This window comes from Xenopus laevis, chromosome 8L, assembly GCF_017654675.1.
Source record: "Xenopus laevis strain J_2021 chromosome 8L, Xenopus_laevis_v10.1, whole genome shotgun sequence".
NCBI classification, from domain to species: domain Eukaryota; kingdom Metazoa; phylum Chordata; class Amphibia; order Anura; family Pipidae; genus Xenopus; species Xenopus laevis.
Genome location: NC_054385.1, coordinates 97127661 through 97154104, shown reverse-complemented (window position 1 = coordinate 97154104; position 26444 = coordinate 97127661). Strand labels below are relative to the sequence as shown.

Below are 26444 nucleotides of genomic sequence, written 5' to 3'. Positions count from 1 at the left end.
CTATGTGTTATGTGATACAAAACTATGATTGTTACAGCGAGAACAATATTTGCACTTTATTATAAGGTGAGGACTTACGGAAGGAAGGATGGGTTGAAGGTGAAACCTGAAATGAGTTGATAAGCCAGATATTCACTGCCAGGGAGCAGTCTACTCACTAGACTGACAGAGACACTGTGGAACATTGAAGCATGATGGGCACCATCAGGACACAAGGCAGCCTGCATAAACATTGAACACAGAGAGAAAAAGATGCTTAAATTTAGGGCACTCCGTGCAGAAACATCAAATATGTCTACTTGGAACTAAGTTTGCTCAGGAGCAGAAACACATAGCAACCAAAAAGATGTTTTTAAACAGGTGACCAGTAAATGCCATCTGCTGATTGCTTGCTATGGGTTACTGCCCCGGGCAAACTCAGTGCCTTTCATTTCATAACCCCCATTTTAATGACACAGCTGAGGTACATAATATGGAAGCTACAATTTGATTAAATATTCAAATACATGTGCTGTCCAGCCATAATATGTTATCTATTTTAACCCATAGCAACCAATCGGTTATTAGCTTTTTTTTTTTAGCCAGTTGCAAGGAGAACAAAGAAAATAAATATCTGATTGGTTGCCATGGATTACTGCCCAGGTGAAAATTTGCCCAGTGTTTATAAATATGCCCATACGGACTTGGAAAAAAATCTGGTTTTAGATAAGGTATTAAAAAAAATTACCACTTTGTTTTTCAGAGACAACACATAATATTGCAGGTGATATTCATGTCGCAGAACCCAGGCAGAAGAAGGAGTCACAGCTGGAGATGGGGCCTTGCAAATCTGCCATAAGTAGTCCAGCAGTCCTTTGGATTCCAATAGAAAGGCAAACTGTACAAGAAACAATGGAAGTATCAGAAACAAAGCAGGATGAAAAGAATAACAGCAGGGCCTCCAGATCCAGTCAATAGTTCTGGAATTATGAAATGTCTATAAATCTGTGGCTCACTATCTTGAATGCCCTGCCTGTGTGGTAGAAGAAATGTCCATAAATCCCACAGCACACACAAACAATTGCAACCACACAAAGCATACCCATATAAAACTCAATGAACACACCAATTGTTTTTATTGTTTTCTTATTGCTTGCCATCTGATTTTAGCCACCAATATAGCACTATTTAATTCAGGTGAACTATACATAATAAGAATACATAATAAGATCAACACTGGAGACCTCACCTTGCTGGTCATTCCCTTGTGGATTTTACAAATGTTGCAGACAAGGTTAAGAACTGAAATCAGAATGGAAAAAGGTGATTTTGTTCCTGCCAGTGTCATTGCAGCTTTTCCTCCAGCGCATCCCAAAGTCACGATGCTGGGGACAGATTCGGGTAGTGGGGCACAGGAACAGGCATTACAAACAGCTGAACATGACCTGACAGCAAAGAAACAGAGATAGTCATTAGGTGAGTAAATATCCTTCTCACTGTACCAGACACTGGTACTGTAGAGCTATATTGGTTCTACAAAACATGAAATTACCTGAGAAGGTTCCACATGGAATCAGTGGCAGGGTGATTTAGAAATGGTAATAGAAGCTCAGAAGTTAATCTCTCAAGTTCTTCATTACATATCACAGTGTCCAGAGAGGGCTGGAAAAAAAGATATCAAGCCTTTTTTCTGATCTAAAATCACCCAGCTTTGCTAGAGCATTGTTTGGTTTTTGGCCAATCTGCTTTTTCATTGCAATAGTCACTTTGGAAAGATACAGCTCTAAACTTTACATTATTGCAAAAAATTGCCTAATATGAAATATTAACATGCAATGATGGTGTCAATCCACAATGGACCAGTATATAAAATTTTTATAGCATTATAACTTAACCTGTTGTCTTTTGCTGCCCTCCAGTCGTGATAGGGAACATCATATAAAAATGCTTATTACACACCTGCAGTTGCTAATAGCGTCCAATCAGCAATTACTGTCTTCTACATGTTAATAATTTAAAGAAAAGGTCTGGTTACTAGGTGTAACTGTGCTGGTGCAATTTAATACCTATGTTTGGAAACTGGTCCAATAAAGTGCCTACTATTTAGCCATTATGCCATGAGGCCATGCTGCTTCTTACTATGTTTAAATTGGAATAATATATGAGTAGCTGTGATTCATCATTGGACCTACCTGTCTGCTTGCTGCTTGGTAATAAGAAGCTACAAAATTAAGAGATGCAATGGCGAGGGGCTTGACCAAATCCCAGGAGCTAGGACTGGAAACTTCTTCCAGGCATTTTCTTAGACATCCTTCTACTAAAGGTAAAAGCCCAGTCACCTGATCCCATGATACAGATGGAGGAGGAGTCTGCTCTTTGCCCTCTTCTTCTTGGAAACTAAAATATATTGCACTAGTTAGAGGTAGTTATTGTTTTTCAGTACATGCAACCAATGTTAAAAGATGGAGCAGTGGATCATGTCTCACAGACCAAGATCCTCACAGCTAAAGTTTTGACTTAGGTGTTACAAAAAAATATAAAGGGGAGTACTACAAGAGCCTGTTCCATAGACAGATTTTTAGTACCTGCGAAGTTGAGCCTCAATCTCAGCTGTCCATCCTGACGTCTGAGTTATGTGAGTTAGCAGAGTAAGTACAGATGCAGCTCGCTGGATGTAGAGAGGGGAAAGTTTATTGCCTCCTCTGCACGTGAAGATTAGATGAGGCAGGGATTGAAGAAACCCCATAAGCACAGGGTACAGTTCTCTGAAATCAAAAGGAAAGAATACACACATTTCAGTGTGCAGCTCTCATCCAGACTTTATTAATATGTACCAAGCTAATGTACAGGTTGCATTTTCTCCCAGCACTGCAGCAAAGTATCCCAGTTCCCTTACTGCATTACTGTCAAGTATTAGCACTCAATCAAATTATTATGATTTGACCTATACTGCACTAGGCAATATTACATAGCTGTAAGAAATGTAAAATATTGTGTATAGCATACAGGTATGAGACCAAGTTCAGTTAACCATGGATCAGAGCAAACACACCTGTATAAATCACAGGCTTGGCCATAACCAGCAGCCACAGCCCACATCCGAAAGGTCTCCATGCTCATCCTCACAGCCTCTTCTTTCTGTAGAGGCAGATCTTGTGGCTCCTGAGCAACAAATCTACTAAGGCAGTTCTTCAAGTCAAATTTGTTCAGCTTAAAAAAAAAAAATATAAACACTGTGGGTACTGCAGAATTCAATAAATTCAATTCAAGCACTCCAGCAGAGAAACACAAAACTTATTGGGAGGTTTTAATGGATGAAAACATTATATTTGCATATATGTTAAAGGGATTATGTAATGCTGTAGCTTTTATTACTAAATTACACTTTGCATATTGGAAATCATTTAAAATGTGTATTCCTGAACCAATGAATGTATTTTTTCTTAGTTGCAATATTGGAGTGTAGGCAGCCATTGTGGGTCATTGCAACTGATTCTGTGCTTTCAGAAAGCCAGCACTTCACAATGCAACTGCTTGCTGACAAGCTATTGCGAAGCTGCACAAGGAAGTTGCCATTTATGTATCTTACCAGCCTAGCAGCTGCATGACGGCCTGAGGATCCCAGAACCCGCAAAAACTTCATGGCAGCAGAGCATGGAATTCCGTATAGGTTAGTAGGGCCCAGGTCACCTGTATGAACTTGCATGCTCCATTGAATAGGTAGAAATTCCTGCACAACTGTCTCTATCAATCTTGGGCAATCCAGGAGCTATAGACAACACAAAAGAAAATGAACGAACCACTCAGAAATAACAAGTAAAGTTTTAGTTACTTTAAACATACTAGTTCCTGACACAAGGGAACATTTTCCCCCTTTTCAACACTATACATACAACACCCCAGCTCATGACTACTGCTACTGGAATGATCCAAACACTTCCTTTCTTTTGGAAGTTCATTTCTGCTAAACCAATTGCTCTGGATACTCATCTTGCACTGTACTGGCATGCTCAGCCAGATCTCTCACCTGACTACAAGCTGCCACCGAATGTCTGGCAACATATGTGAGAATATTGAAAATGTCCAGAACCACAGGTGGTGCTGGCCGCACCACTTCTAGGATGTACCGAAGTCGGTGAAGGAGCTTGGTTTTTAGTAGTCCCTGGAAGATAACATAAAACCAAATGAAATCGTCAAATACATCTAATTATTTGATATGAATGTTACATAACAACCAGGAAAGCTCAAAGAAAATTGGCCGCATTCTATACACTTTTGATTAATAAGCCTTCTCTAGGCATCCAGGAAGACTTCCATTCATACGTCAAAGAAGTAAAAAAACAAACAACCAGACAGGCAGTGGCAGATGAAGGAAAGACATTCTGATGATTTAAACACTGTGCGCTGGCTGTCTTACTGCCGTTACAGCCGATTACAATGAGTTTGCACAGGAAATCAGAGATTATGATCCTCTAATTTGACAAATAACAGATACCACAAATGGGGGGGGGGGCGCACTAAGGTCCAATACAAATGGAATAACCTTGGTATATTTCCATTTAACTTTTTTAATTATTTAGCACCACCAATGCTGTAGGTATCTCCGTTAAATGATTAAAGTATTTTTTACCTTTATGGCATCATAACGTGCTATGTCAGGGTCTGGCTTTTTTTCTTCTTTTGCTTTTTTCCTTTCTTCTTTTCCTACCATGTGTTCTAAGCCCTCTGCTTCTTCCTCCTCCTCATCCTCTGATTCTTCGTTGGGTAGGAAGGGGAAGGCCTTGGCTCCTTGGTACCACAAGAAGGTCATATCAAGGTATTCCTGTCCATGTTAAAAGAATGAAAAGTCTCCCTGAGTAATACAGGTATGGGACCTGTTATCCATAATGCTCGGGACCTGGGGCTTTCAGGATAACAGATCTTTCTGTAATTTGGATCTTCATACCTTAAGTCTAATCATGTAAACATTAAATGCACCCAATAGGCTGGTTTTGCTTCCAATAAGGATTAATTATATCTTAGTTTGGTTCATATAGAAAGGAAATACTTTTTTTAAATTTGGATTATTAGGATAAAATAGAGTCTATGGGAGATGGCCTTTCTGTAACTCGGATAACAGGTTTCCAGATAACGGATCCTATATGTTACCTCAGGGAGACTTGCTTGTGTTATATCTTTATTATATGCAATATGTGTATATTGTATGTATACATTGTGATTTGTATCTAAGAATGTTGTGTAATTTACATATTAGATAGTATCAGGACATAACAAAGACAAGCTTCAAAGACACCCAATTTAGCATACAGTTGTTAAATCCCCTCCCCTTTGACCAGGGGCAGCTGGAAAAGCAAACCTTCCTGTCTACACACAAGTCCCCAGTAGCTGTAACCTATGCCATTGGGTAGGGGTGTGTTCCAATAAGCCAAGGGTTACTGTGAGTTGTTTCAACCCATAGTTTAGTTAAGGGGAGGATACACATGACTCTTATTCTTTGGACTTCACCTGGTGCAGTAAGAAATGCTTCCTATGGGAAGTAGGAGTCTAAGTGAAGTTGGCGAAGAGAGTGAGTGAGTGAGGTTAGTCAGTGGATTGCAGATCCTGTTATATAACTCTCCAGCAGTGTTAGATAGAGAGAAAAGCTAGAAAAGGCAGCCTGTGCTCCAGTAAAATCTCAGTGAGATTTAGGATGGGGCAGTTCCCCAGGTGGTACCCATCAAGGGTAGGGACTCATGTGGGAGGGAATTCTGTGTGTAGTCTTGTGGAGGACCCTTGAGGCAGCTTGAAATAAAATACATTATGGCCAAAAAGGGTTACATAAACATCACATTTAACAAAGTTGCCTATTTATGATTATATTTCTGTCAATCAGTTATTTGAATGTTATTATTTCATGGCAACCAATCTGGCATCTGCCACTCACTTAAATAATGCATAGCAGAAGAAGGGTGTTCTGGGCATGTTAAAATATATGCTGCCATGCTTTGCAGCAGAAAATAAACAAAAGAACACTTTGCATAAGTATATATAATAATAGTATCATTTACTTTCTAGCAGTCATTTTACCTCATCTTCAGGTGACACCAGTAGAGAACGCAGAGCACGAACTGCAGCTGCAATAACATTATCTGCTGTATCATCTATAGAAAAGCGCAGAAGGAAGAGAAAACCAGCATCAAGAAGCAGTCGCAGGACACTCCCCTTCAGTGCAGCGCTGAATTCCCCCTGCTTGGCCTAGAAGAGACCACAGATAACAGCTAAATATACAGACACCAATTGAACTTCTGTATGTATGGAAAATGTTAAATAACGTTAAAGGGAAATTAAGTTCAGAGGGAGAGTAAAGTCTATATTAACTTTTGTCTGTGTATCGGAGGGTTTGTCCAGTAAATTCTAAGCATCCTGTATCCCAATGGACTTTACCATCCCTACCCTGTCTTTGCCCTAACTTACACACTGAAGCTATGTTTTGTGCATATGCAGATTGCAATACAATGCATCCAGACTCAGGCTGCTACAAGTCACACTTTAATGACAAAAAAGACACTCGTCCATCAAGTTCAACCTTTTAAGTCTATATATAACCCACCTAACTGCTAGTTGATCTAGAGGATGGCAAAAAAATGTTCTGAAGCCTCTACAATTTGCCTCAGAGGGGAAAAAATTCCTTCCTGACTCCAAAATGGCAATCAGACCAGTCCCTGGATCAGCTTGTACTATGAGCTATCTTTCATAACATTGTATTCCCTCACTTGCTAAAAAGCTATTCAACCTCTCCTTAAAGCTATCTAATATATCAGCCTGTACAACCGATAATTTAACTAATTATCTTCTTTTAACTTTTTTAAATGGTCAAATCATTTTTAGAAACATATTATCTGCTATTTCTGTTGAAAGGCAGGATGATCTGATCATCAATCTGGTTCCAACAGTGATACAAAATACCCTTTTGAGAATTCAATAGGAATCCCTTCCTTTTTAATTTAATACAGAATAAGGGGGGCTAGCACACACAAAAGTGATGCTGTGATAGTGCTTCATGTGTAATTCCAATGATAAGAGTTTCTGCTGTATTTGTCTCCCTTTGTCAGATGAATATCCTCAGATAGTGCCGAAACTAGGACTAGGAATATCTTGGTGACCTTACCTTGGATTCTCCACGTATCAGAAACTATACCAAAAATACACCCAGCACCACAATTCATTTTATTAGTATCTACAACTCGGACATGCTTTCAGTGCACAGTTCTCATTACTTCAACCTATAATACACACCACACCCTTAGAAGTTACTTTACATTCACCTGTAACCTCAAAAAGAATGAAAGACAGATACCTGATATGACCCAGGAGGATGGGGAGGAGGCAACAGAGAATTGTTATAACTTATTAATATCAACTAAGGACAGACTTCTTCAATACAAAATACTAAATCATATCATCATCATCATCATTTATTTATATAGCGCTGTCAAGATACGCAGTGCTTATTTATATATATATATATTACCCCTATCAGACTGTTTAAGATGAGGATAAAGTCAGTTGATTCCTGTCCACACTGTCCCTGTCTCTTCCTTGCAGCAACTATTTAACAAAGCAATACATTATTTCAGAAGCCAGAGATGCCCAAACTAAATCTGAATGTTGCTATTTGCTCTGTACTATGTATTGTCCCTGTGAAATCTCTCAAACTATATCCTGCCCTGGACACCGCTGTTTACTTTGTTTATTTTGTATCAACAAAGTAAAAAAATATTACCTTTAGAAAAAGTGCAGAAAGTAAACCATAGTTTATGAAGAGGACAGAATGATTACATTGCTCTCTCACCTTTTGAACAATACGTCCTAGAACTTGCAGTGACAGAGTCCTCTGCTGGATAAATTGACTACGAGAAAGATGAAATAGCTCCTGGAGGGAATAACCAGCTCTCTGGAAAAGGTGAAGGTTATGGTCAGAACTACAATTACAATAGAAAAATGTTCTACACATCAGACTAATGTGCAATGTCATTTTTACAGGAGTGGGTGTTTTAAATGTTGGCAAATGTATAATATTTTTATCCAATTTGTATTTTTTGTTTTTTTAACTTGAAGCAGCACAATCCCAACTATACCTCAGACTCTTCTCCATGATGGTGCAAGCCCATGTGAGTTGGGATCTCAGAATCTGGAGGAATTAAATCTCCTTTCAGACTAAATCTTGCCTGCATGTCCTACAAACAGGAAAAAAAAAGAATATAAGAAATAGTTAATTTATTCTAATGTCAGCTACTTCCTCCACTGTGGCTCTTGTATAACAGATTTAATTAAAGGGTTTGCTCACCCTAAAAAGAAATTTGCTTAGAAATGGCTATTCTATAACATACCAAAAGTTTACTGAAAGGTGAACCACCACTTGAAACAGATTTAAGACTTTCAATATCATGTTAAACACTGAATGTGAGTGGTGGAAGCAGCATGGGAACGGAGTGCACCTCCAAATATGAATAGTAAGTAAACAAGTTGTTGGGGTTTAGAGGAACATTGGTTAGTATCTTTTAGGCAGCTGACTATGCTGCCAAATATATTATTACCAAAAACTGGCTCAGGAGGGCTATACAAATTTGTGTATTCTCTCCTTGCTGATTCTGCAGCTATATCTTGTTGGTCTGGAATCAGAGGCAGTAAGAGGGTCTCTAGAGTACTGATCCCCAACCAGTATCTCACCAACCCCTTGGATGTTGCTCCCAGTGGCCTTGAAGCAGGTGCTTATTTTTGAATTCCTAGTTTTGAGGCAAGTTTTGGTTGCATAAAAAAGAGGTGTACTGCCAAACAGAGCCTTCTATAAACTGCCAACCCACACAGGGGGCTATCAAATGTCCATTCACAGCCCTAATTGTTGCCAACCAGGAAAATGTTGTATGCTTGTGTTGCTCCCAAATTCTTTTTACATCTGAATGTGGCTCATGGGTAAAAAAAGTTGGGGACCCCCACTCTAAAGTATCTATTCCCACTAGCAGACACATGTTAGATCCCAAAAATAGTAGGAAAAATAGTAGGAAATTTTAGGAAAGGAAATAGCAGGATAAACGTGTTCATGTGTGGTAGAGTGAACACAGACCTTCTTTGTTTTATTTTGCCTGGTCAGTGGAAGATCCTTTATCCATTCCAGTTTCTCAAACTCCACGGTGTCCATGTGAACCCATTCCTTCTGTGGCTTCACAGGGAGATCATCAGCTAAACAAAAACAGGTCACAGGCATGTAAGGTCAAATCCTTGATTTAACTGGTTTACCAAGTTAAAGTGAGCTTACATGCAGTTGAACAGTGAGTACAATGGTCATCAATAGGAAAATCCCAGACCCATTCCTATTAATCTGCCTTTCTGCATCAATCTAAGGGGCAAATTCACTAACCTAGCTAGCGCAAGCTTCGCCACACTTTGCCAGACGAAGTTTCGCCAGGGCACGCTAATTCACTAAAATCCGAAGTTGCGCTCAGGGAGGCGAACGTTAGCGAAGTTGCGCTAGCATTAATTCGTCAAGGAAAGCGAAGTTACGTGAGCGATGCCTAATTTGCATAAGGCTCCAAGTTAAAGTACAATGGACGTATATGTAGCAGCAAATACATTACACTACACAAGCCTGGGAAAGCTTCATCAAATAAAATAAACTTGTTATATTGCCCTATACATGTGCCCACTGTATAGTTTAGGTGCCATATGTTAGGGGGGAAGGAGGGTAACCCCCAAAAAAAATTACGATTTTTTTCAGCCTATCACCCTTAAAAAGGGAAAAGACACCAGCGTTTTTTGGGACTCTATTGCACTTCGCCTGGTTTGAGGTGGCAAAGACAAGTCTTGCGCAAGAGGTAACGTTCAGTAAAATGCGCAAGTTAGTGAATTAGCGTAGGTACGTCCCATCACCATAGCGCAACTTCGCCCTGGTGTAAGGGTGCGAAGTAGCGCTAGAGTAGGTCCACTTCGCTAGCGAATTTACGCCAGCACCCGTTAGTAAATCGGCAAAGTAACGAAATGACGTCACGCTGGCGAATTTGCGCTAGCGTTAGCCTCTTCGCTCTTTAGTAAATTTGCCCCTAAATGTTAATTTCAAGAGAAAACTCTTCCGATATTTGAAAATATCTAGACAGAGCATTAAAACTGGCTTAGTATTATATCCAAAGCAATCATTGAAAAAGACAAAAAAGAAACTAAATTATTTGCCAAATAACCACGCAAAGATACAAAAGAAATGTGAGACAAATGTATAATAGAATATATGGCCAGACATTTAAAAAGACAGCATGTGTCCCATATGCATCAAAAAACTGGGGAACCATGGGAATGGTAGTACGTCTGCCATACAATTAACATTCTTGGGACATAAAAAACATAAATGCTACACGCATTTTGTTACCTTTAAGTTCTTTATTTCTAAGTGTTGCCTTAGATCTTGGTGTACTGCACCCCTAGTGTTTATTACTTTCATTTATGTAGCAAAAGTGGTAATTTTAGATGTCTATTTACATATTTATGTATGAATAATGGCTGTGTGCTTGCAAATACAAATATGCAGAGGAGGAATGTTCTGAGCTTCTGAGCGTACAAACTGTTCCCTTATACTGTACTGGAAAATAAATGGAAATTAACTCAGCTTATGAAAGGGATACATTTTTCACTCAAAGTTGCTTTAAACATTTCCCATTTGCAATTAATATACATATGCTTTCTGTCTTGCTTCACATGCTGAGCTCATCCCCAGAGATTTAGTGCTATTGATTGGCTCTGCAGAGGTCCTGCCACACAAGTGACAGATTACCTGAAACTGCAACTGCCCTTTTTTTCTCTCCACTTCCACTTCTACTCATTCCAGAGGTATCCTCTTCTGAATAATATTGTGGCTCTTCTAAGTGAACAGTTCTGGGTTCCTGTGACGCTTGAACACTGCTGGAATCAGTGGGTTCCTTGCCCTTCTTCGATTTCAAAAAGGCCACCAACTTTGGGTCTTAACACATGAAAAAAACATTAACAAAAACATTAACAACACAAGTGAGATGCACCACAGATTGACAGACATAAGAATAAGTAGAAGCACAAAGTATGAATGCTGCATAGTACTGAAAAAGAGGACAGCAGAGTGCAGTGCAGTGCAGGACACCCATCACCCAAAACATTTTCCCCCAAAAAATTTGCCCACTGCAAGTGCTATGCCGTCTTCACCAGGAGGGAGCTCCCGGTACAGGCAGCCATGTTTAATGGTGTTCACACAAATAATGAGTATGACGTCACACACATGCATAATTAGCAGAAACTGTGGCACTATCATCAGCGCCACAACATGCCTGTCCGCACCAGGAGCTCAGCAAAAGAATTGTTTCCCAAAGAGTGCAGGTTCTATTGGTGGGGGAAACCATTTTTTGGAGATAGGATTTTTTTGTGCTCCTACCAAGCTGTGAAAGCAGTTTCTCCTGCTCTTGCATTATCTCCTCTTTGGACAAAGATCTCAGCTTTTTCATGTTATCTTCATGAATCTTCTGTGCTTCTTTCTGACCTGCTGAGATTCCAAGACCCTGTCCAGTAATCAGAGTAGGTTTATCTACATCCATTGCATCTGGAAGAGAAAAAACAATGTATATGATAAAATGACTATAAAGCTCTGGTCTGGTCATTGATGCTGGCTGCTTTTAACTGAAATATTAGAACACTGTCATTAGGACATTTAGGAACATCAAGCTCATTTTATTAAAAACAAAAATAAATAATTTACTTTAAAAAAAAATTATTCCAACCCCTATTTTATTATGTTAGTCAAGCAAAATTAACTTTAATTACACTGTATAAATGATTTGAATCTTGATTCCATCAGTCTGGGAACTCATAATTATAGCAAGCGGGCAGGAGCCATTTTGTGGACACTGGTATTAAGGCAAGCCTTGCATCATCTCAGAATCTTTTTTGTTTGGGGGACCTGATGTCCATCCCCATGCATTGGTTACACAATTAAATGGTTAAGAGAACTGGGGGAATGAGAGCAGTGACATCTAGGAATTGCTGAATGGAAAGAAGTAATTGCTTGCCCCGCCTCTGTGTATAAGGCATAGAGGAGGGGCAGGCAATATTTGATTGACAGCTGAGATTTTTACAACAACTATGAACGCTTTAATTAAAAAAAAAAGAATTTGGATTTCATGTTTAATTTGAAAAGGACTTTTATTATACAGCTTTTTATGTCTGGATGACAGGTCCACTTAAACAAGTTTGCCAACTAAAGCAGTCTTTGCCCAAATCTAGACCAATACATCCACTCTGTCCTCCAACCAGCAATTGCATCATAATGTGGGTCCATGCAGCCCCCACAACTTTCCCCATTTCATTCCTCAGCCAATGGTATTTTCCAGCCAGTCTATTGTTTTGGGAGCTATACAAAGCCTGTTAGCAGTCAATATCTGCCTATTTATGTATAATTAATACAGAATTTAGTAATGGGTGGAGGGCACACCAATTCAGCAAATGCTGTAGGTAAACAGTGCAAGAGGTGCAAACATCAAAAGGGTACCCCTACAATGGGTACCCCACAACGTAACAATATATAGATAGGTATGCACACTCAAAAGAAGGCAAGTATGGTATATTTAAAATAAAGTTTTACTTGTTTATGCAAATAATACACACAAAGCCACAATAGTAGGCCTGTATAATACAATACATAAGCTTACATGGTATATACCTAACGTTTAAACATAGCCACAATTACATAACAGTAAACAGTAAGTATTACAATTATACAGCAAGGAGCAGATACACCTACCACCAGTATGAGAATGGCCCCAACGTTTCGGCGTAAGCCTTTGTCAAGGGGAATCCCCTTGACAAAGGCTTACGCCGAAACGTTGGGGCCATTCTCATACTGGTGGTAGGTGTATCTGCTCCTTGCTGTATAATTGTAATACTTACTGTTTACTGTTATGTAATTGTGGCTATGTTTAAACGTTAGGTATATACCATGTAAGCTTATGTATTGTATTATACAGGCCTACTATTGTGGCTTTGTGTGTATTATTTGCATAAACAAGTAAAACTTTATTTTAAATATACCATACTTGCCTTCTTTTGAGTGTGCATACCTATCTATATATTTATGTATAATTACTTCTATGTGAAGGCGACATTTAAGAGGACTATTGATGCTGCAATAAATTTTCCTATATAAACACTGGTGTAACTGCAGTCACACAATACAATCATAAACACAACTAAAACAGACAATACATACATACAAACATACATACATACACTTGCCTGACCAACATCTTGTCTAAAATCAAATCGATATTGGTGGGAAGGTGAGGACTGCACCAATAAGCCAATGGGGTTCTTTGCCCCAACTGTACTTTAATGCCCTACAATCCCAATGTTGTGAGCTAATATTTTGGCCCAAGGGCCAAACAATCACATCTGCCCAATATTGCCCAGCAAAAGACACATGTGCCTAGGGTGCAGCAGTGGTGGCACGGAGTCTGTACCAAATCTGCCTGCCTTACCCTAGTTTCGGCCCCCCTGTAAACCTTGGGGAGTTGATGATAACACTCTGTGATTAAACTGAGCCAACTGCAAATGGAAAGGATTGCAGTGAAATAATGAAAGATAAAGGCTACCATCAATATGGAGATACCCTGAAATTATTGTATATCTGGTTTCTGTGAAGCAAGAAGTCTGCATTTTAAATAGAGGCCATAATGTGTTTTACTTTGTAAAAGTGGATTTCAGTAACAAACATTATACACAGCAACATGTGATGTATGTGCAATGAATGAATGAGATGTTAATTCTTACAGAATTTGTATTCGGTTACCTGGCAATAATGTTGATTTAATCACATTAGAGGACAAGGCACTGGAGGGAGTCGCCATAGAACAAGAAAGTATCTGAGGGCTGGAAAGTGATCCTTCCTTCACTTTCTCAGCAGTTTTCCTGGCTGCCATTTTCTGGGCAAAGATACTTTTTTTGGCAGTGCAGGGTAAATCCTGGAATGCGAAAAATCAAATGGTTTGCAAGTTTACGGATACATTTTCACACTTTTTTAAAAAAGATTTACGCATATTGACATGCAACAGAAAGCTACAGAACACTGCTAAATATTACCTAACAGCATTATAAGAAAAACAATAGAAATTTTGTTTTTATCCATGTATTGTTTCCAAATAAAATTATATTCTGATATACAGTCATATGAAAAAGTTGGAAACCCCTCTTAATTCTTTGGAGTTTTGTTTATCATTGGCTGAACATTCAAAGTAGCAACTTCCTTTTAATATATAACATGCCTTATGGAAACAGTAGTATTTCAGCAGGGACATAAAGTTTATTGGATTAGCAGAAAATATGCAATATGCATCATAACAAAATTAGACAGGTGCATAAATTTGGGCACCCCAACAGAGATATTACATCAATACTTAGTTGAGCCTACTTTTGCAAATGTAACAGCCTCTAGACGCCTCCTATAGCCTTTGATGAGTGTCTGAATTCTGGATAGCGGAATTTTTGGCCATTCGTCCATACAAAATCTCTCCAGTTCAGTAAAATTCAGTTCAGATGGCTGCCGAGCATAGACAGCCTGCTTCAAATCATCCCATAGATTTTCAATGACATTCAAGTCGGGGGACTGTGACGGCCATTCCAGAATATTATACTTCTCCCTCTGCATAAATGCCTTTGTAGATTTTGAAGTGTCTTTAGGGTCATTGTCTTGTTGGAATATCCAACCCCTGCGTAATTTCAACTTTGTGACTGATGCTTGAACATTATCCTGAAGAATTTGTTGATATTGGGTTGAATTCATCCGACCCTCGACTTTAACAAGGGCCCCAGTCCCTGAACTAGCCCCACAGCATGATGGAACCTCCACCAAATTTGACAGTAGGTAGCAGGTGGTTTTTCTTAGAATGCAGTGTTCTTCTTCCGCCATGCAAAGCGCTTTATGTTATGACCAAATAACTAAATTTTTGTCTCATCAGTCCAAAGCACTTTGTTACAAAATGACTGTGGCTTGTCTAAATGAGCTTTTGCATACAACAAGCGACTCTGTCTACTTTCTCATTACCCTGCCATACAGATGTTCTTTGTGCAAATTGCGCTGAATTGTAGAATGATGTACAGATACACCATCTGCAGCAAGATGTTCTTGCAGGTCTCTAGAGTTGATCTTTGGGTTGTCTGTAACCATTCTCACAATCCTCCGCGTATGCCGCTCCTGTATTTTTCTTGGCCTGCCAGACCTGGGTTTTACAGTAACTGTGCCTGTGGCCTTCCATTTCCTGATTACATTCCTTACAGTTAAACCAACAGTTTAAACCTCTGAGATAGCTTGTTTTTTAGCTTTCCCCTAAACTATGATACTGAACAATCTTTGTTTTCACATCTTTTGAGCGTTGCTTTGAGGATCCCATGTTGTCACTCTTTAGAGGAGAGTCAAACAGAAGCACAACTTGCAATTGCCCATCTTAAATACCATTTCTCATGATTGGACACATCTGCCTATGAAGTTCAAGGCTAATCCAACCAATTTGCTGTTGCCAGTAATCAGTATTGAACAGTTACATGTATGCAAATTAGCAAAATTACAAGGGTATCCACATTTTTGCACAGTCAGTTTTTCACATTTGATTTAATCTCATACAAATAAATACTGCTTCACTAACAATCTTTGTTCAGAAAACACCCCAGTACTCAGGTGTTCCCGGGAAATGAAAGACATACCAAGTTATCTTTTTTGTTGAAAGTAGAGTAAATTCTTGTGCAGGCTGAGAGGGGTTCCCAAACTTTTTCATATGACTGTTTAATATCCAGTCGAGTCCTAAAAAACAGCAGCCTTAAAGCATCCCTATGACTTGATATCTGTAAGGCTCTAATCACTATCCTTAACTTGGAGAATCCGATTTGCAATCTACACCCCTATTCAGATAAAGGCTATTAAAGGGCCTTTAATGTAAGCTTTTTTTTTTCTTCTTTAAATATACTAGTCCTGAAATAATGTGAGGGATTTCAAATTGCTGTGCCACGGCTAGGCTGTAAGCTATGGATTGTTTCATGGGGCTTGTTTTTAAGGGAGAATCTTAGCCAGTGCATTGTTTGCAGAAATTAGAATTCGTTGCAGTGATTTCTCCTCCATGGCTTCCTCGCTAATGATCTGTCTTTTCTTAGCACACAAGGAAATCCATCATGGTTTTCAGTTTCCTAGGCAACAGAAGCCTGTGTCACTAGATCATATATTTCCAGGCTAAGTCACGGATGTCTGAATAAAGGAATTTTAAATTGTTAAAAATCAAAGTAAATTTCTAAGAAATTAGCATTGCTGGTGGAGTTGACTCTGCAGCAATGCTTAATAAAGAGAATTTCATAAAATTCAGGTTCAGTGCATTTCCTCATATGAAAGGCAATAAAAGGGCACTGGCAGCTTCATGATGCTTTGCTACTACAGTTTGCCACTATTTATCTGCATTGTCACAAATATGTCCTATGTTGCTCTACATGCTATTTTTGCAGCATGTTGGCACAATTTAGTATTTAACATTTATTACAAATTCATTGGACAACAACACCTGTTTGCATCTCAGCAAAGATGAGAAAATCAATTATTTTGCAGAACAAAAAGAGAACATACTGATTACAAGCTTCATTTAATATAATTAAAAAAGCACACTAGCCCAGTTTCAGCTCACAGAGTTCAATTCTGACATGTCATTACTAAAAAAAATATGTGCAAAGATAAGACTGAATTTAGTACATGCAAGTGGAACAAAGCAACATTTATATTAACTCAGTTATGCTTGTGGAAGGCGGAACAATAAGTGGATGGTTAGCTTATAGGTTCATCAAAAGTAACATGGGGATGGGAAGTACAAAAGCCATTTTTTCAACGACCTCTGCTGAATTGCAAGAAGCTAATTCAAGGTGAGGTCCCCAACAACTGTTCCAGGACTGATCAGACTCTCTCTCTCTCTTTCTCTCCCACACAGAACCTTGCATTACAAAACATGTTACTGTATGCAAAGCTTACGGCAGCCCTCAGACTATCTAAGGCCTACAATGCGAATGACTTTTGCACTGGTTAAAGTTACTGTCATGTTTGACATATTTTCTCCAGTGGAGGAAACAAAAGGTTAGGAACTGGATCACGTGTGTACAAAGTGAACTTAGTGAGTGAATGATTTTGGGTATTTATATTTCCTGATGTTACTGGTCCTTTGAGACACATTAGGTTTAGACAACATTTTTGGGAATACACTTCCATCATTAAGGGAGTTTAATACCCATAAAATGGTCTCACCCTAGTGTATTTCAATAAATGTGATGATTTTCACCAACACCAATATTTGCGGACAGCTAAATTCCAAACTGCCAGGGCTGAACAATGGGCATCCCTGATCTACTTAAAAGTATATTCAGCCACACTGCATGCACCAAAACATGGCTTATGAGTGCAAGGCAAAGATGAAGAAAGTCTATTTTTCTCACCTGACTTGGGACTTGTGACCTGTGGAACACCTTAGGAAATGGTAATCTGGAGGAAACAGGTGCTGTGATTGTGACTCCACTGGTATCCCTTTCCTGCAAAATTGAAGTGGGAAAATACAATAGCTTTGAAAACATACAGAATTTAGTACAATCTGTTTAGTTGTATTGTTGTATTGTTTAATTAATTTTTAAGCATAGAAGACATGCAGGAAACAAATATTTAAAAGTTACCCTGGAAATTCAGACACACAGAGGAGAGGAACACTTCCCCATCTAAAAAAATGCAAAACAGAACCATTCTCAACACACACCAGCATGGCAATAATTTAAAGGACAAGAAAAGTCTAAAATAGAATAAGGCTAGACATGCTGTATTTTGTATACTAAACATAAGCAAGAACTTACTGCACCACAAGCCTAATCAAACAAATGATTTATGCTTTCAAAGTTGGCCACAGGAGGCTGTCATCTTGTAACTTTGTTAAACATCTTTGCCTGACCCTGGCCCTGCACATGCTCAGTGTGGTCTGGGCTGCTATGGGATCGTCATAAACAAAGCTGCTTGAGTTCTGCACGGCTGGGAAGTAAGGCGGGGGCTCCCCCTGCTGTTCATAAGTATGATTGTTTCCCTGCTCAGCAGTTAGGGACCATCTGACAATTCCTATCCACAGCAGTAAATGAAGGGAGAATTTCACTGCATAGTCAGGTTTCTTATAAAAACGGTACAAATTTTTTAATTAAAGTATATTGGAGATTTCTTTTTCATTAAAGAAAGTAAAAATGGGATTTTATTTTCTTGCCTTTCCTAGTCCTTTAACTGTATGTGGAAGATTAATTAAAGGTGTGTTTGGGAACCAAGTTCATCTGAAGGTATACACTGTTATTGTTCAATAATATTTATCCACTTTAAAACCTGGCCGACCAGGAACTAAACATATTTAAATATATCAATATAAATATGTAAAAATATAAATATATCAATAGATAAGTATTAAAAAAAGGAAAAAATTGTATTTCAGGTAGGTGGTCACTTAAATAAATCACAGTGATAAAAATTATTAACCAAAAATCTCCTAGGTTATATTTAGGTGATTCCCCCAGTCTTGTAACAGCTTCAATGTAGAACAATATAGGTGTGAGTTATAGTTCTCCAACTTGGGCATATTATGGTGTGAGTTACAGTTCTCCAACTCGTAATCAAATGTTGAGGTATATGGAAAAAAGGTGTTTATGTGGGTTAACTGGGGTGTCCCCCATATCCCCCTGTCTTTCCAGCTACACGTGCCCCCTAGTATTGGATTGTTACAAACAAGGAAAAGTTGTGCTCACCACTAATTTTTAAAACCATTAGGTGGGAGTGCAATTAGGTTGTGACCATAAAATTCATATAGAAGATACAAGAGATCCTCTGCACTCAACCCATTATCAATATATTTGAGACAGAGACATTTTGTGCATACTGCTACTGAAAAATGCCTTACCCTTTAAACAAAAAAGGCATTGTTTGTCCATATATTGAAATATATTTAAGCTGGCCAACTACGTCAAAGTCATCCCATATCTGGCCAGTCCTACATTCAGTTTTCATCTGATTCATTAAGAATTCTATTGCTACATTATACATTTTACCAAGGGATATATATCATATATCAATATATTGATAATGGGTTGAGTGCAGAGGGTCCCTAGTATTGGATTAATCTCACCAGATCCTGCGCTACAGTTTTTTCCTCGAGGGTACAGCTGGACAGGATACCTTAGCAGCAAATCTTTTCGTGAAAGCTTACTTCACAGATACCTCTTTAACGAAAATCCAAGATGCCACCTGTTATGCCTCAGCGAGTGCTTTTCACTGCGGAGCGCAAAACTGGAGCGCGAAGTTGCTCACACCGAACCCAACTGTTTACCGATTTTCACATTTTACAAAGTCCCGTCAACTTGCTGATTTTCACGATTTTTGAGTAAAACACCAGAAATGTAGAAAAACCTTAGGAGTGACAAACCACCTGGATACTGCGACGCATTTCTCTTCTATAAGACTTTATCAAGCAGTGACAAACTGGAAATGGTATCTTGCCTCACTTAATACACCCTACTCTTAAAGGGGCCATGTCCATAATTGGTTCTTAGAAATACCACACCACAATAATTACCTACAGCTTAGCAGAAACAGTTTGAAACGTTTATTTGCATTACAGAAAAGGTGCCAAATCAAATCTACTGTTCAGTCCCTTTGGGTGAAGGGTATTTAAATTAAATATCCATTTTTGCTCTTTACATCTCAAGACTCTATCCCTATATCCTCCTCACCTCAAATTAGGAACCCCATCTATAGCCATACATTTTAGAACTTTAAAATTTCCCCCATGGACAGATGTACAGTGTTCATAAAAATAAGCAGATTCCCCCTTATCCCCAGTTTTCTTTCTCCTTATATTACTCATATGTTCCCCATATCTCTTCATCGATGGACAGATAGTTTTCCCTATATACAATAGGTTGCAGGTACACTGGATACGGTAGACTACATATTTCTATTTACAGTTATAAAAGTTTTAATCTCATATTTTTTTAGAGTTATTATGCATTTGAAAGTGTCCCCCTTTTTTCATCCCACATTTTGAGCATTCCTTTTGTTTTTTGAGGGAGAAAATATAATTGATTTTGAAATGGATTTTTCTTTTTCTTTTTCTTATTACTATTCACTCTCCTCAAATAGCTGGGGGATACTACATCCTTGATAGTTGGAGCTCTCTTGAATATTAAGTTCGGTTTTTCAACTAGGATTTTTTTCATCTTATCCCCCTTAAGGATATGCCAATGTTTCTTAATGATGTTACTATACATGGACCTTTTCTATTCTCACTCTTTTTCTTCTCTTTCTTATTTTTAGGGACAAGTAGTTGCTGTCTCTCTATCTGCCTAACTTTTTCTATACCTTTCATTAATTTCTCTTCCCTATATCCTTTCTCTATGAATCTCTCCTTAACATGTATGTGGCACTAAAAGCACTTTTTATAATGTCCTTCTGTTCATTTTTGAAGCTGCTTGAAGGCTATGTGCCTAGGGTCATATATAGTGGAATTCTCCTTTCATTGTGTTGTGCTGCATCTGTATGTTTGTACAAAGCAAATAATTGTAATTTTTTAAAAGATTTCCTTTTTCCACAGTAAAAATAAAACCGTGGCTTGCACTTGTTGGTAACTAAGTCGCATGAATCCATATTGGTGGCAAAACAACCCTATTGGGTTGATTTCATGTTTAAATGGTTTTTAGCAGACTTGAGGTATGGTGATCAAAATTACAGAACAAACCCCAGGTCCCGAATATTCTTGACAATAAGTTCTATACCTGTACAAGCCAAGTGTTTTAAAATAACAGGGCCCTGGTCCGAGGTTTTGCATTGGTATAAACTGCATGCACATTGTGCACAGAGCAGAGGAGAACTTTCTTTCAAGATTATTTTTTTTTTCAAGAAGAATTTCAATACATATATAAATTCATGTTGTAGAAAAATATGTACATGTAATCAACACATCAGAACCCCTTTAACCCTTTGCCTCTGAATGACAATGTCTCTGTGTTCAGGGCCACGCCACAGAAAAAACGTCACACAGTAATACATTTTTTTCATTAGGTGCCCTTAATACAGCCATTTCAACTGTAGACAAAAAATTAAAACAGCGTTCAGCCTTGCTTGCTAACAGCAGCAACACTTCTTACAGGGGTAGTAAACATTCTCCCGAATAAAAAAAATTAGCATAATGAAATCAAAATGAAATCTAAAAGGAAGTTTTCAATGCACATTGATTACAAGATTTCAATGATTTTGAGAATTTTGTAAAACGTAATGGCTTATTGAAAGTAGTAGTTGTCTGTCCTTTGCTTTTCAGGTCCTGACTACATTAACTATTGAAACAATGTTGCAAAAATCAGCTTCCACCCACCCAGCCAGCACTTGAATTTCCACTTGCATGCTCTGTGATTAACAGATCTGCAAAGAAGAATATTCGCTATAGTTTGCCCAGTTTTGCCACTTACAATGATTTTTGAAAAGACGGTTGTGATGTGCCTCTCATGCTGCTCCAAGATATCTTCTGGGTTTTCATCAGCAAAACAAACTTTTTCTCTTGCAAACTTAGACTTCTTGGTGGGTCCGGGGGTCAGAATTGGGGGTAAGTCAAGAAATTCTACAAGTCAAAAAAGAAATTAAGCTGTTTGACTTCTAAGCATTATGGATACTAATTCACATGATTGATGCAAACGCTATAACAAGCATGGCTAAAACCAAATTTGCTTGTGTTGCCATTTAACATTACAAATGACCTTTTACACAATTGTGGTACAAATATAAACTGACTACCTATTAAAAGTAACAGATGCTCTGCTTGCATAGCCTCAACAATATATTAAAATATATTTATGCTATATAGTGACTTTAAAATGGACTCATCTCTGTGTAATCAAAGATTTTCCATGCTGTATACTCTACTGGATGTTAAAGGGGTGGTTCACCTTTAGTTTAACTTTTAGCAATACCCCCTTCTTAGAAATTATCCCATTAGTCCTCTTGATTTATTTTTCATACTCTCTGAATTATATCCTTTTCTGCCTTCTTCCAGCTTTCAAATTGAGTCACTGACCACAGAAGCCAAGAAGCTGTTGCTCTGTGAGGCTACAATTATTTGTTATTGTTACTTTTTGTTACTTACCTTCCTATTAATCATCCGTCTGTCATTCAAACCAATGCCTGGCTGCTAGGGTAAATAAGACCCTAGCAACCAGATAGCTGCTGAATAAAAACCTAAATAACAGAATAGCCACAAAACATACAAGATGAAGACCGATTGCAAAATGGTTTAGAATATCAATGTCAACATCATGCTAAAAGATAGGCGAGCTATCCCGTTAAGATGGCCAAATGCATCAAAGTAATCCTTAATTATTTCAGTCCCCACACATGGGGGGGGGGGGTTGAACAGAGGTCTGACAACTGAAAGCAATTGCAACATTCAGCAGACAAACCTTGTGTATACAGTAGAGGACATTTCTTAAAGAAAAACTATACCCCCCCAAACAATGTAGGTCTCTATAAAAAGATATTGCATAAAACAGCTCATATGTAAAACCCTGCTTCATGTAAATAAACCATTTTCATAATAATATACTTTTTTAGTAGTATGTGCCATTGGGTAATCCTAAATAGAAAACTGCCATTTTAAAAAATAAGGGTCGCCCGCTGGGATTGTACGATTCACTGTGCAGGCAAACAAAGCAAACAAACTGTACTTCTTAGGTCACATGAGCCAATTAACAGACAGAGCTGTGTTTTTTGCTTCAACACTTCTTCCTGTTATAGTTGCAGTATTTCTGGTCAGGTGATCTCTGAAGCAGCACACAGATCATCACGAAATGGGGTTTCAAGGCAAGAGATGTAAAAGAGCAATATTTCCTTAAATATATATTCCAGTTTGGTAAGATTTTTAATATAAGAAAGGGGGAATTACCCTTGCACACCCTGGCCGTCCTGTCCTAGACAAATCCCCGGTGCTCAGTGAAGGAGGTGTTGGCAACCTTTGAATTCAGTGCGAAGGAGTAAAGAATCACCGGCACAACGTGGGTATTTCTAGCAGGGAGAACCCTTGCTCGTTTATTGCAGATGCAACGTTTCGGGGCGTAACCCCTTTGATTTTTTAATATGGCACTTAATATAATATAAACTGTTGCTTAAGTATTCGTTTTGGGGGTATAGATTTCCTTTAAGATTCTTTAAAGATGTCCTCTGTACAGATACTTTTGCATTGTGAAAGCAAGCATAATTCTAAGAAACTTTCCAATAAAGTGAATTTTAATCACAAATTATTAATGGTGTGTGATATTAATCACAAATTATTCATGGTGTGTGATATTAATCACAAATTATTAGGGATGCACCGAATCCAGGATTCGGTTCGGGATTCGGCCTTATTCAGCAGGATTCGGATTCGGCCGAATCCTTCTGCCTGGCCGAACCCGAATCCTAATTTGCATATGCAAATTATGGGTGGGAGGAAATTGTGTGACTTTTTGTCAGAAAACAAGGAAGTAAAAAATGTTTTCCCCTTCCCACCCCTAATTTGCATATGCAAATTAGGGTTCGGATTCGGTTCGGTATTCAGCCGAATCTTTCGTGAAGGATTCGGTGCATCCCTACAAATTATTCATGGTTTTCAAAAGGTATGTGTAAATGTAATTGCTACTGAACGCAAGATCTGATTTTTTTCTGTGCACTCCTGGCTGTGAATCCTGAAATAATGGTGCAAGGCAGCTGATAAAATCTAATTTAAAAGAAAAACCTTTGGGAAACATGACTAGTTACTTGAAGAGTCAGACACAGAGAACACAAAGGTTTGATTTTTGAACATTGATTTTGACTACAATTACACTTAAAAATAACTCAAAAATGTCAATGTATAAGAGAAAGTTGCTTAGAATTACATTTGCATTATGCAAAAGAAAAACAAAGTTTTTTGGTTGAAGGACTGGGGAACGTTCCTTTATTGCCAACATAGAGACACTGTGGGGTCTATGACAATCCATGGAGCCTACAAACTTTCTTTCACACTGTAGAAAGGGCTTGTATGGCTGAGACTTGCAGTCTTGTCCTGAACTAAAGGAGAGATGATCACATGCACGAATAGAGGTCCTACACAGAGCTCTACTGAGTCCAAACTCCCTGACAATGATCACAGGACAGTCAGAGGCGGGAGCTCTCAGTATATATTACTAGTCATATGTATACTGCTGTGTGCAACCCATGGACCTGCCACCATTTTTTCTGCTATCACAAGCAAATTTTTAAAAAAAATATTTCTAAACAAGTATTGGAAAATCATGTTGTCATAAAAAAGTGCAATAATTCTAAAATAAAAGGTTTTTCCGAATTCCTTAGCACTTTTTCCCCAAATGTGCTACAAACTGGTTTAGCGGTTGACAAAACACACTCTCAATATCTAGTCAACGAGGAACCTCTACTACCACAAATTTGCCTTTGTGTTTTAGATTGTAAGCTCTTGCTAGCAGAGTCCTTTTAATTTCTCAATGTTTTCATCGCCACCTCTCATATATATAAAGTCCAAGAACCACCAGCTATACCATTTGGCGTGTTGCTCTCTTATACAGGTGCTAGTAATGTTAGTAAAAAAAGTTTTTCATGTTCTCATAATTTCAGAAGCCCACTAGGGGATATTCCAGAACAATCCAGACGACACAGACGGATCTGAACTCACCCTGAAGTGTTACAACATCTCTGTCCCCTGTGACTTGAGCTGACAGCTGTGTGGAATTCTCAGCATCTCCTTTCCTTTTATCAGCATTTCTCACTACCTTAGCAGCTGCAGATGTGTTGGCAGCAAGAAACTGTTCCTGGAATTGGAGCAGGTCCTCCTCAGACTCCCCAGGTTTGGGGCGAGACAGCATCTTGTTTGTTGCTCAGGACATCTACAAAATAAAGAGCGATTGGTGTCAGGCAGATAAATGATCTGTTACTACTATTGATGGAACAAGGAGTAACAATTCATATCAGCAAATAAACAAGCATCAGTTCAAGCAGATTTACAGTAAAGATTATACTGGATATTTATATTGGATATAGTACTCAGTGGCAGCATTTGAGGACCCTGTAGTTACATTTTCAAATCCCAGCAGATCTGTAGTCACGAGGGGGGGGGTTAATAAGAAATAGTAGTTGTCATTGGTTAACAGCACGACATACACTTTCCCGGGTACTCACGTGCTCTACTGTCTCAAGAAACTGCATGAAAGCGTAGAGCTCCTATACTCTGCAAGGACCTTGATGACATCACGATCACGTGCTCTGCCATGTGACCGCACTGTGGAGGATTCGCTGTCATGGAGCGTATTTCAAATGGAGGAAAAGTAGCAATTGAGTCTTGACGGCTGCTTTGCTCTGGGAAATGGCAGGCAGCGAACTCGTCGTGAGATCAAAACTTAATGGCCCCTGTTGCCAACTCGTATTGTAGCTTGTTAGGCTCCCCATGACATTCTGGGGGAATTATTCACTAACTCTCTTGATGCTGGGGTGGGGGAATCCCTGTGCCATTTTATGAGAGGTGGGGCAATCACTAGGGTTGCCGCCTTTGCCAGTACTTAAACCCGTACAAAGGGGCGGGGCAGATAGCATTTGGGGTGGAGCATAAGAGGCAGATACAATGAAATAGGTGGAGTTATGATTCCAGGGTGGGTTATAGCATCACTTTTAGGGCAGAAAAACACAGTCAGATTCAGGGAGATTATTCGTCCTCTCCCCATTGGGATCGGCCATCATTTTTACTGGCCAGGCCGGTAAAATACCAGCCAGGTGGAACCCTAGTCGCCCTCCCCGAACTGCCTTCCCGCCTGCTACAATGTAAGTCGCCGGTGGGATTGCACTTGGTGTGCTTTGTTTTCTGAAGTCGCCCGAACAAAGCGATCCGAGTGCCATCCCAACGGCGATTTACATTCTAGCTGGACGGAAGGCAGTATGGGGAGATTAGTTGCTGATCCCCGAATCTGACCATGTGTCTCTGCCCTCAATGTTGTAAACCGGACAGAAAGTTTTGATGTCCAATTCAAAACCACACGGGTGGCAACCCTATCTCTTATCTATATTCTGCCTGATCAGTAAGCCCAATCCTTTAGTTACAGGTATGGGATCTATTGTACAGAAATCAGTTATCCAGAAAGCTCTGCATCAATGCTAATTTAAAAAAACAATTTCTTTATTAATTATTTATTTTTGATTGATTTTTTTGTTTCTGTAATAAGAAATTAACCTCACTTGCTAATTCCTTTACTTGCCAGGTTATTGTTCGGTTTTCACAAGGCTGGAAAACGAACAGAAACTTGAGAAACAAACAAGTCTTAGAAAACCGAACTGTTTGGTTCAAAACCAAACATATGGCAACCCTAGGAATCACTGTGCCACTTGA

General features: G+C 38.8%; 1 protein-coding gene across 4 annotated transcripts in view; it reads right to left on the bottom strand.

Moving 5' to 3' along the window:
• The window catches only part of rpap1.L (RNA polymerase II associated protein 1 L homeolog), a 31295-nt gene extending 5722 nt beyond the window's left edge, over window positions 1-25573 (bottom strand). Inside the window, exons 1-21 of one of the 4 annotated variants that reach the window (XM_018231045.2) lie at window positions 25144-25573; window positions 24744-24954; window positions 21517-21665; window positions 17476-17568; window positions 13811-13982; window positions 11405-11569; window positions 10778-10963; window positions 9083-9198; window positions 8097-8195; window positions 7811-7912; window positions 6046-6213; window positions 4610-4801; window positions 4007-4141; window positions 3569-3748; window positions 3032-3189; window positions 2565-2744; window positions 2172-2376; window positions 1532-1641; window positions 1229-1424; window positions 728-877; window positions 79-221 (exon numbers count right to left, since the gene is read on the bottom strand). In XM_018231045.2, the coding sequence (XP_018086534.1) occupies window positions 79-221; window positions 728-877; window positions 1229-1424; window positions 1532-1641; window positions 2172-2376; window positions 2565-2744; window positions 3032-3189; window positions 3569-3748; window positions 4007-4141; window positions 4610-4801; window positions 6046-6213; window positions 7811-7912; window positions 8097-8195; window positions 9083-9198; window positions 10778-10963; window positions 11405-11569; window positions 13811-13982; window positions 17476-17568; window positions 21517-21665; window positions 24744-24933 (3089 nt within the window). In that variant the 5' untranslated portion in view covers window positions 24934-24954; window positions 25144-25573. Of the gene's footprint in view, window positions 1-78; window positions 222-727; window positions 878-1228; window positions 1425-1531; window positions 1642-2171; window positions 2377-2564; window positions 2745-3031; window positions 3190-3568; window positions 3749-4006; window positions 4142-4609; window positions 4802-6045; window positions 6214-7810; window positions 7913-8096; window positions 8196-9082; window positions 9199-10777; window positions 10964-11404; window positions 11570-13810; window positions 13983-17475; window positions 17569-17706; window positions 17781-21516; window positions 21666-24743; window positions 24955-25111 lie in introns of those variants that run through there. The other 3 variants (XM_018231044.2, XM_018231046.2, XM_018231048.2) reach the window with 3 other exon arrangements.
• Window positions 25574-26444: the final 871 nt, after the last annotated feature.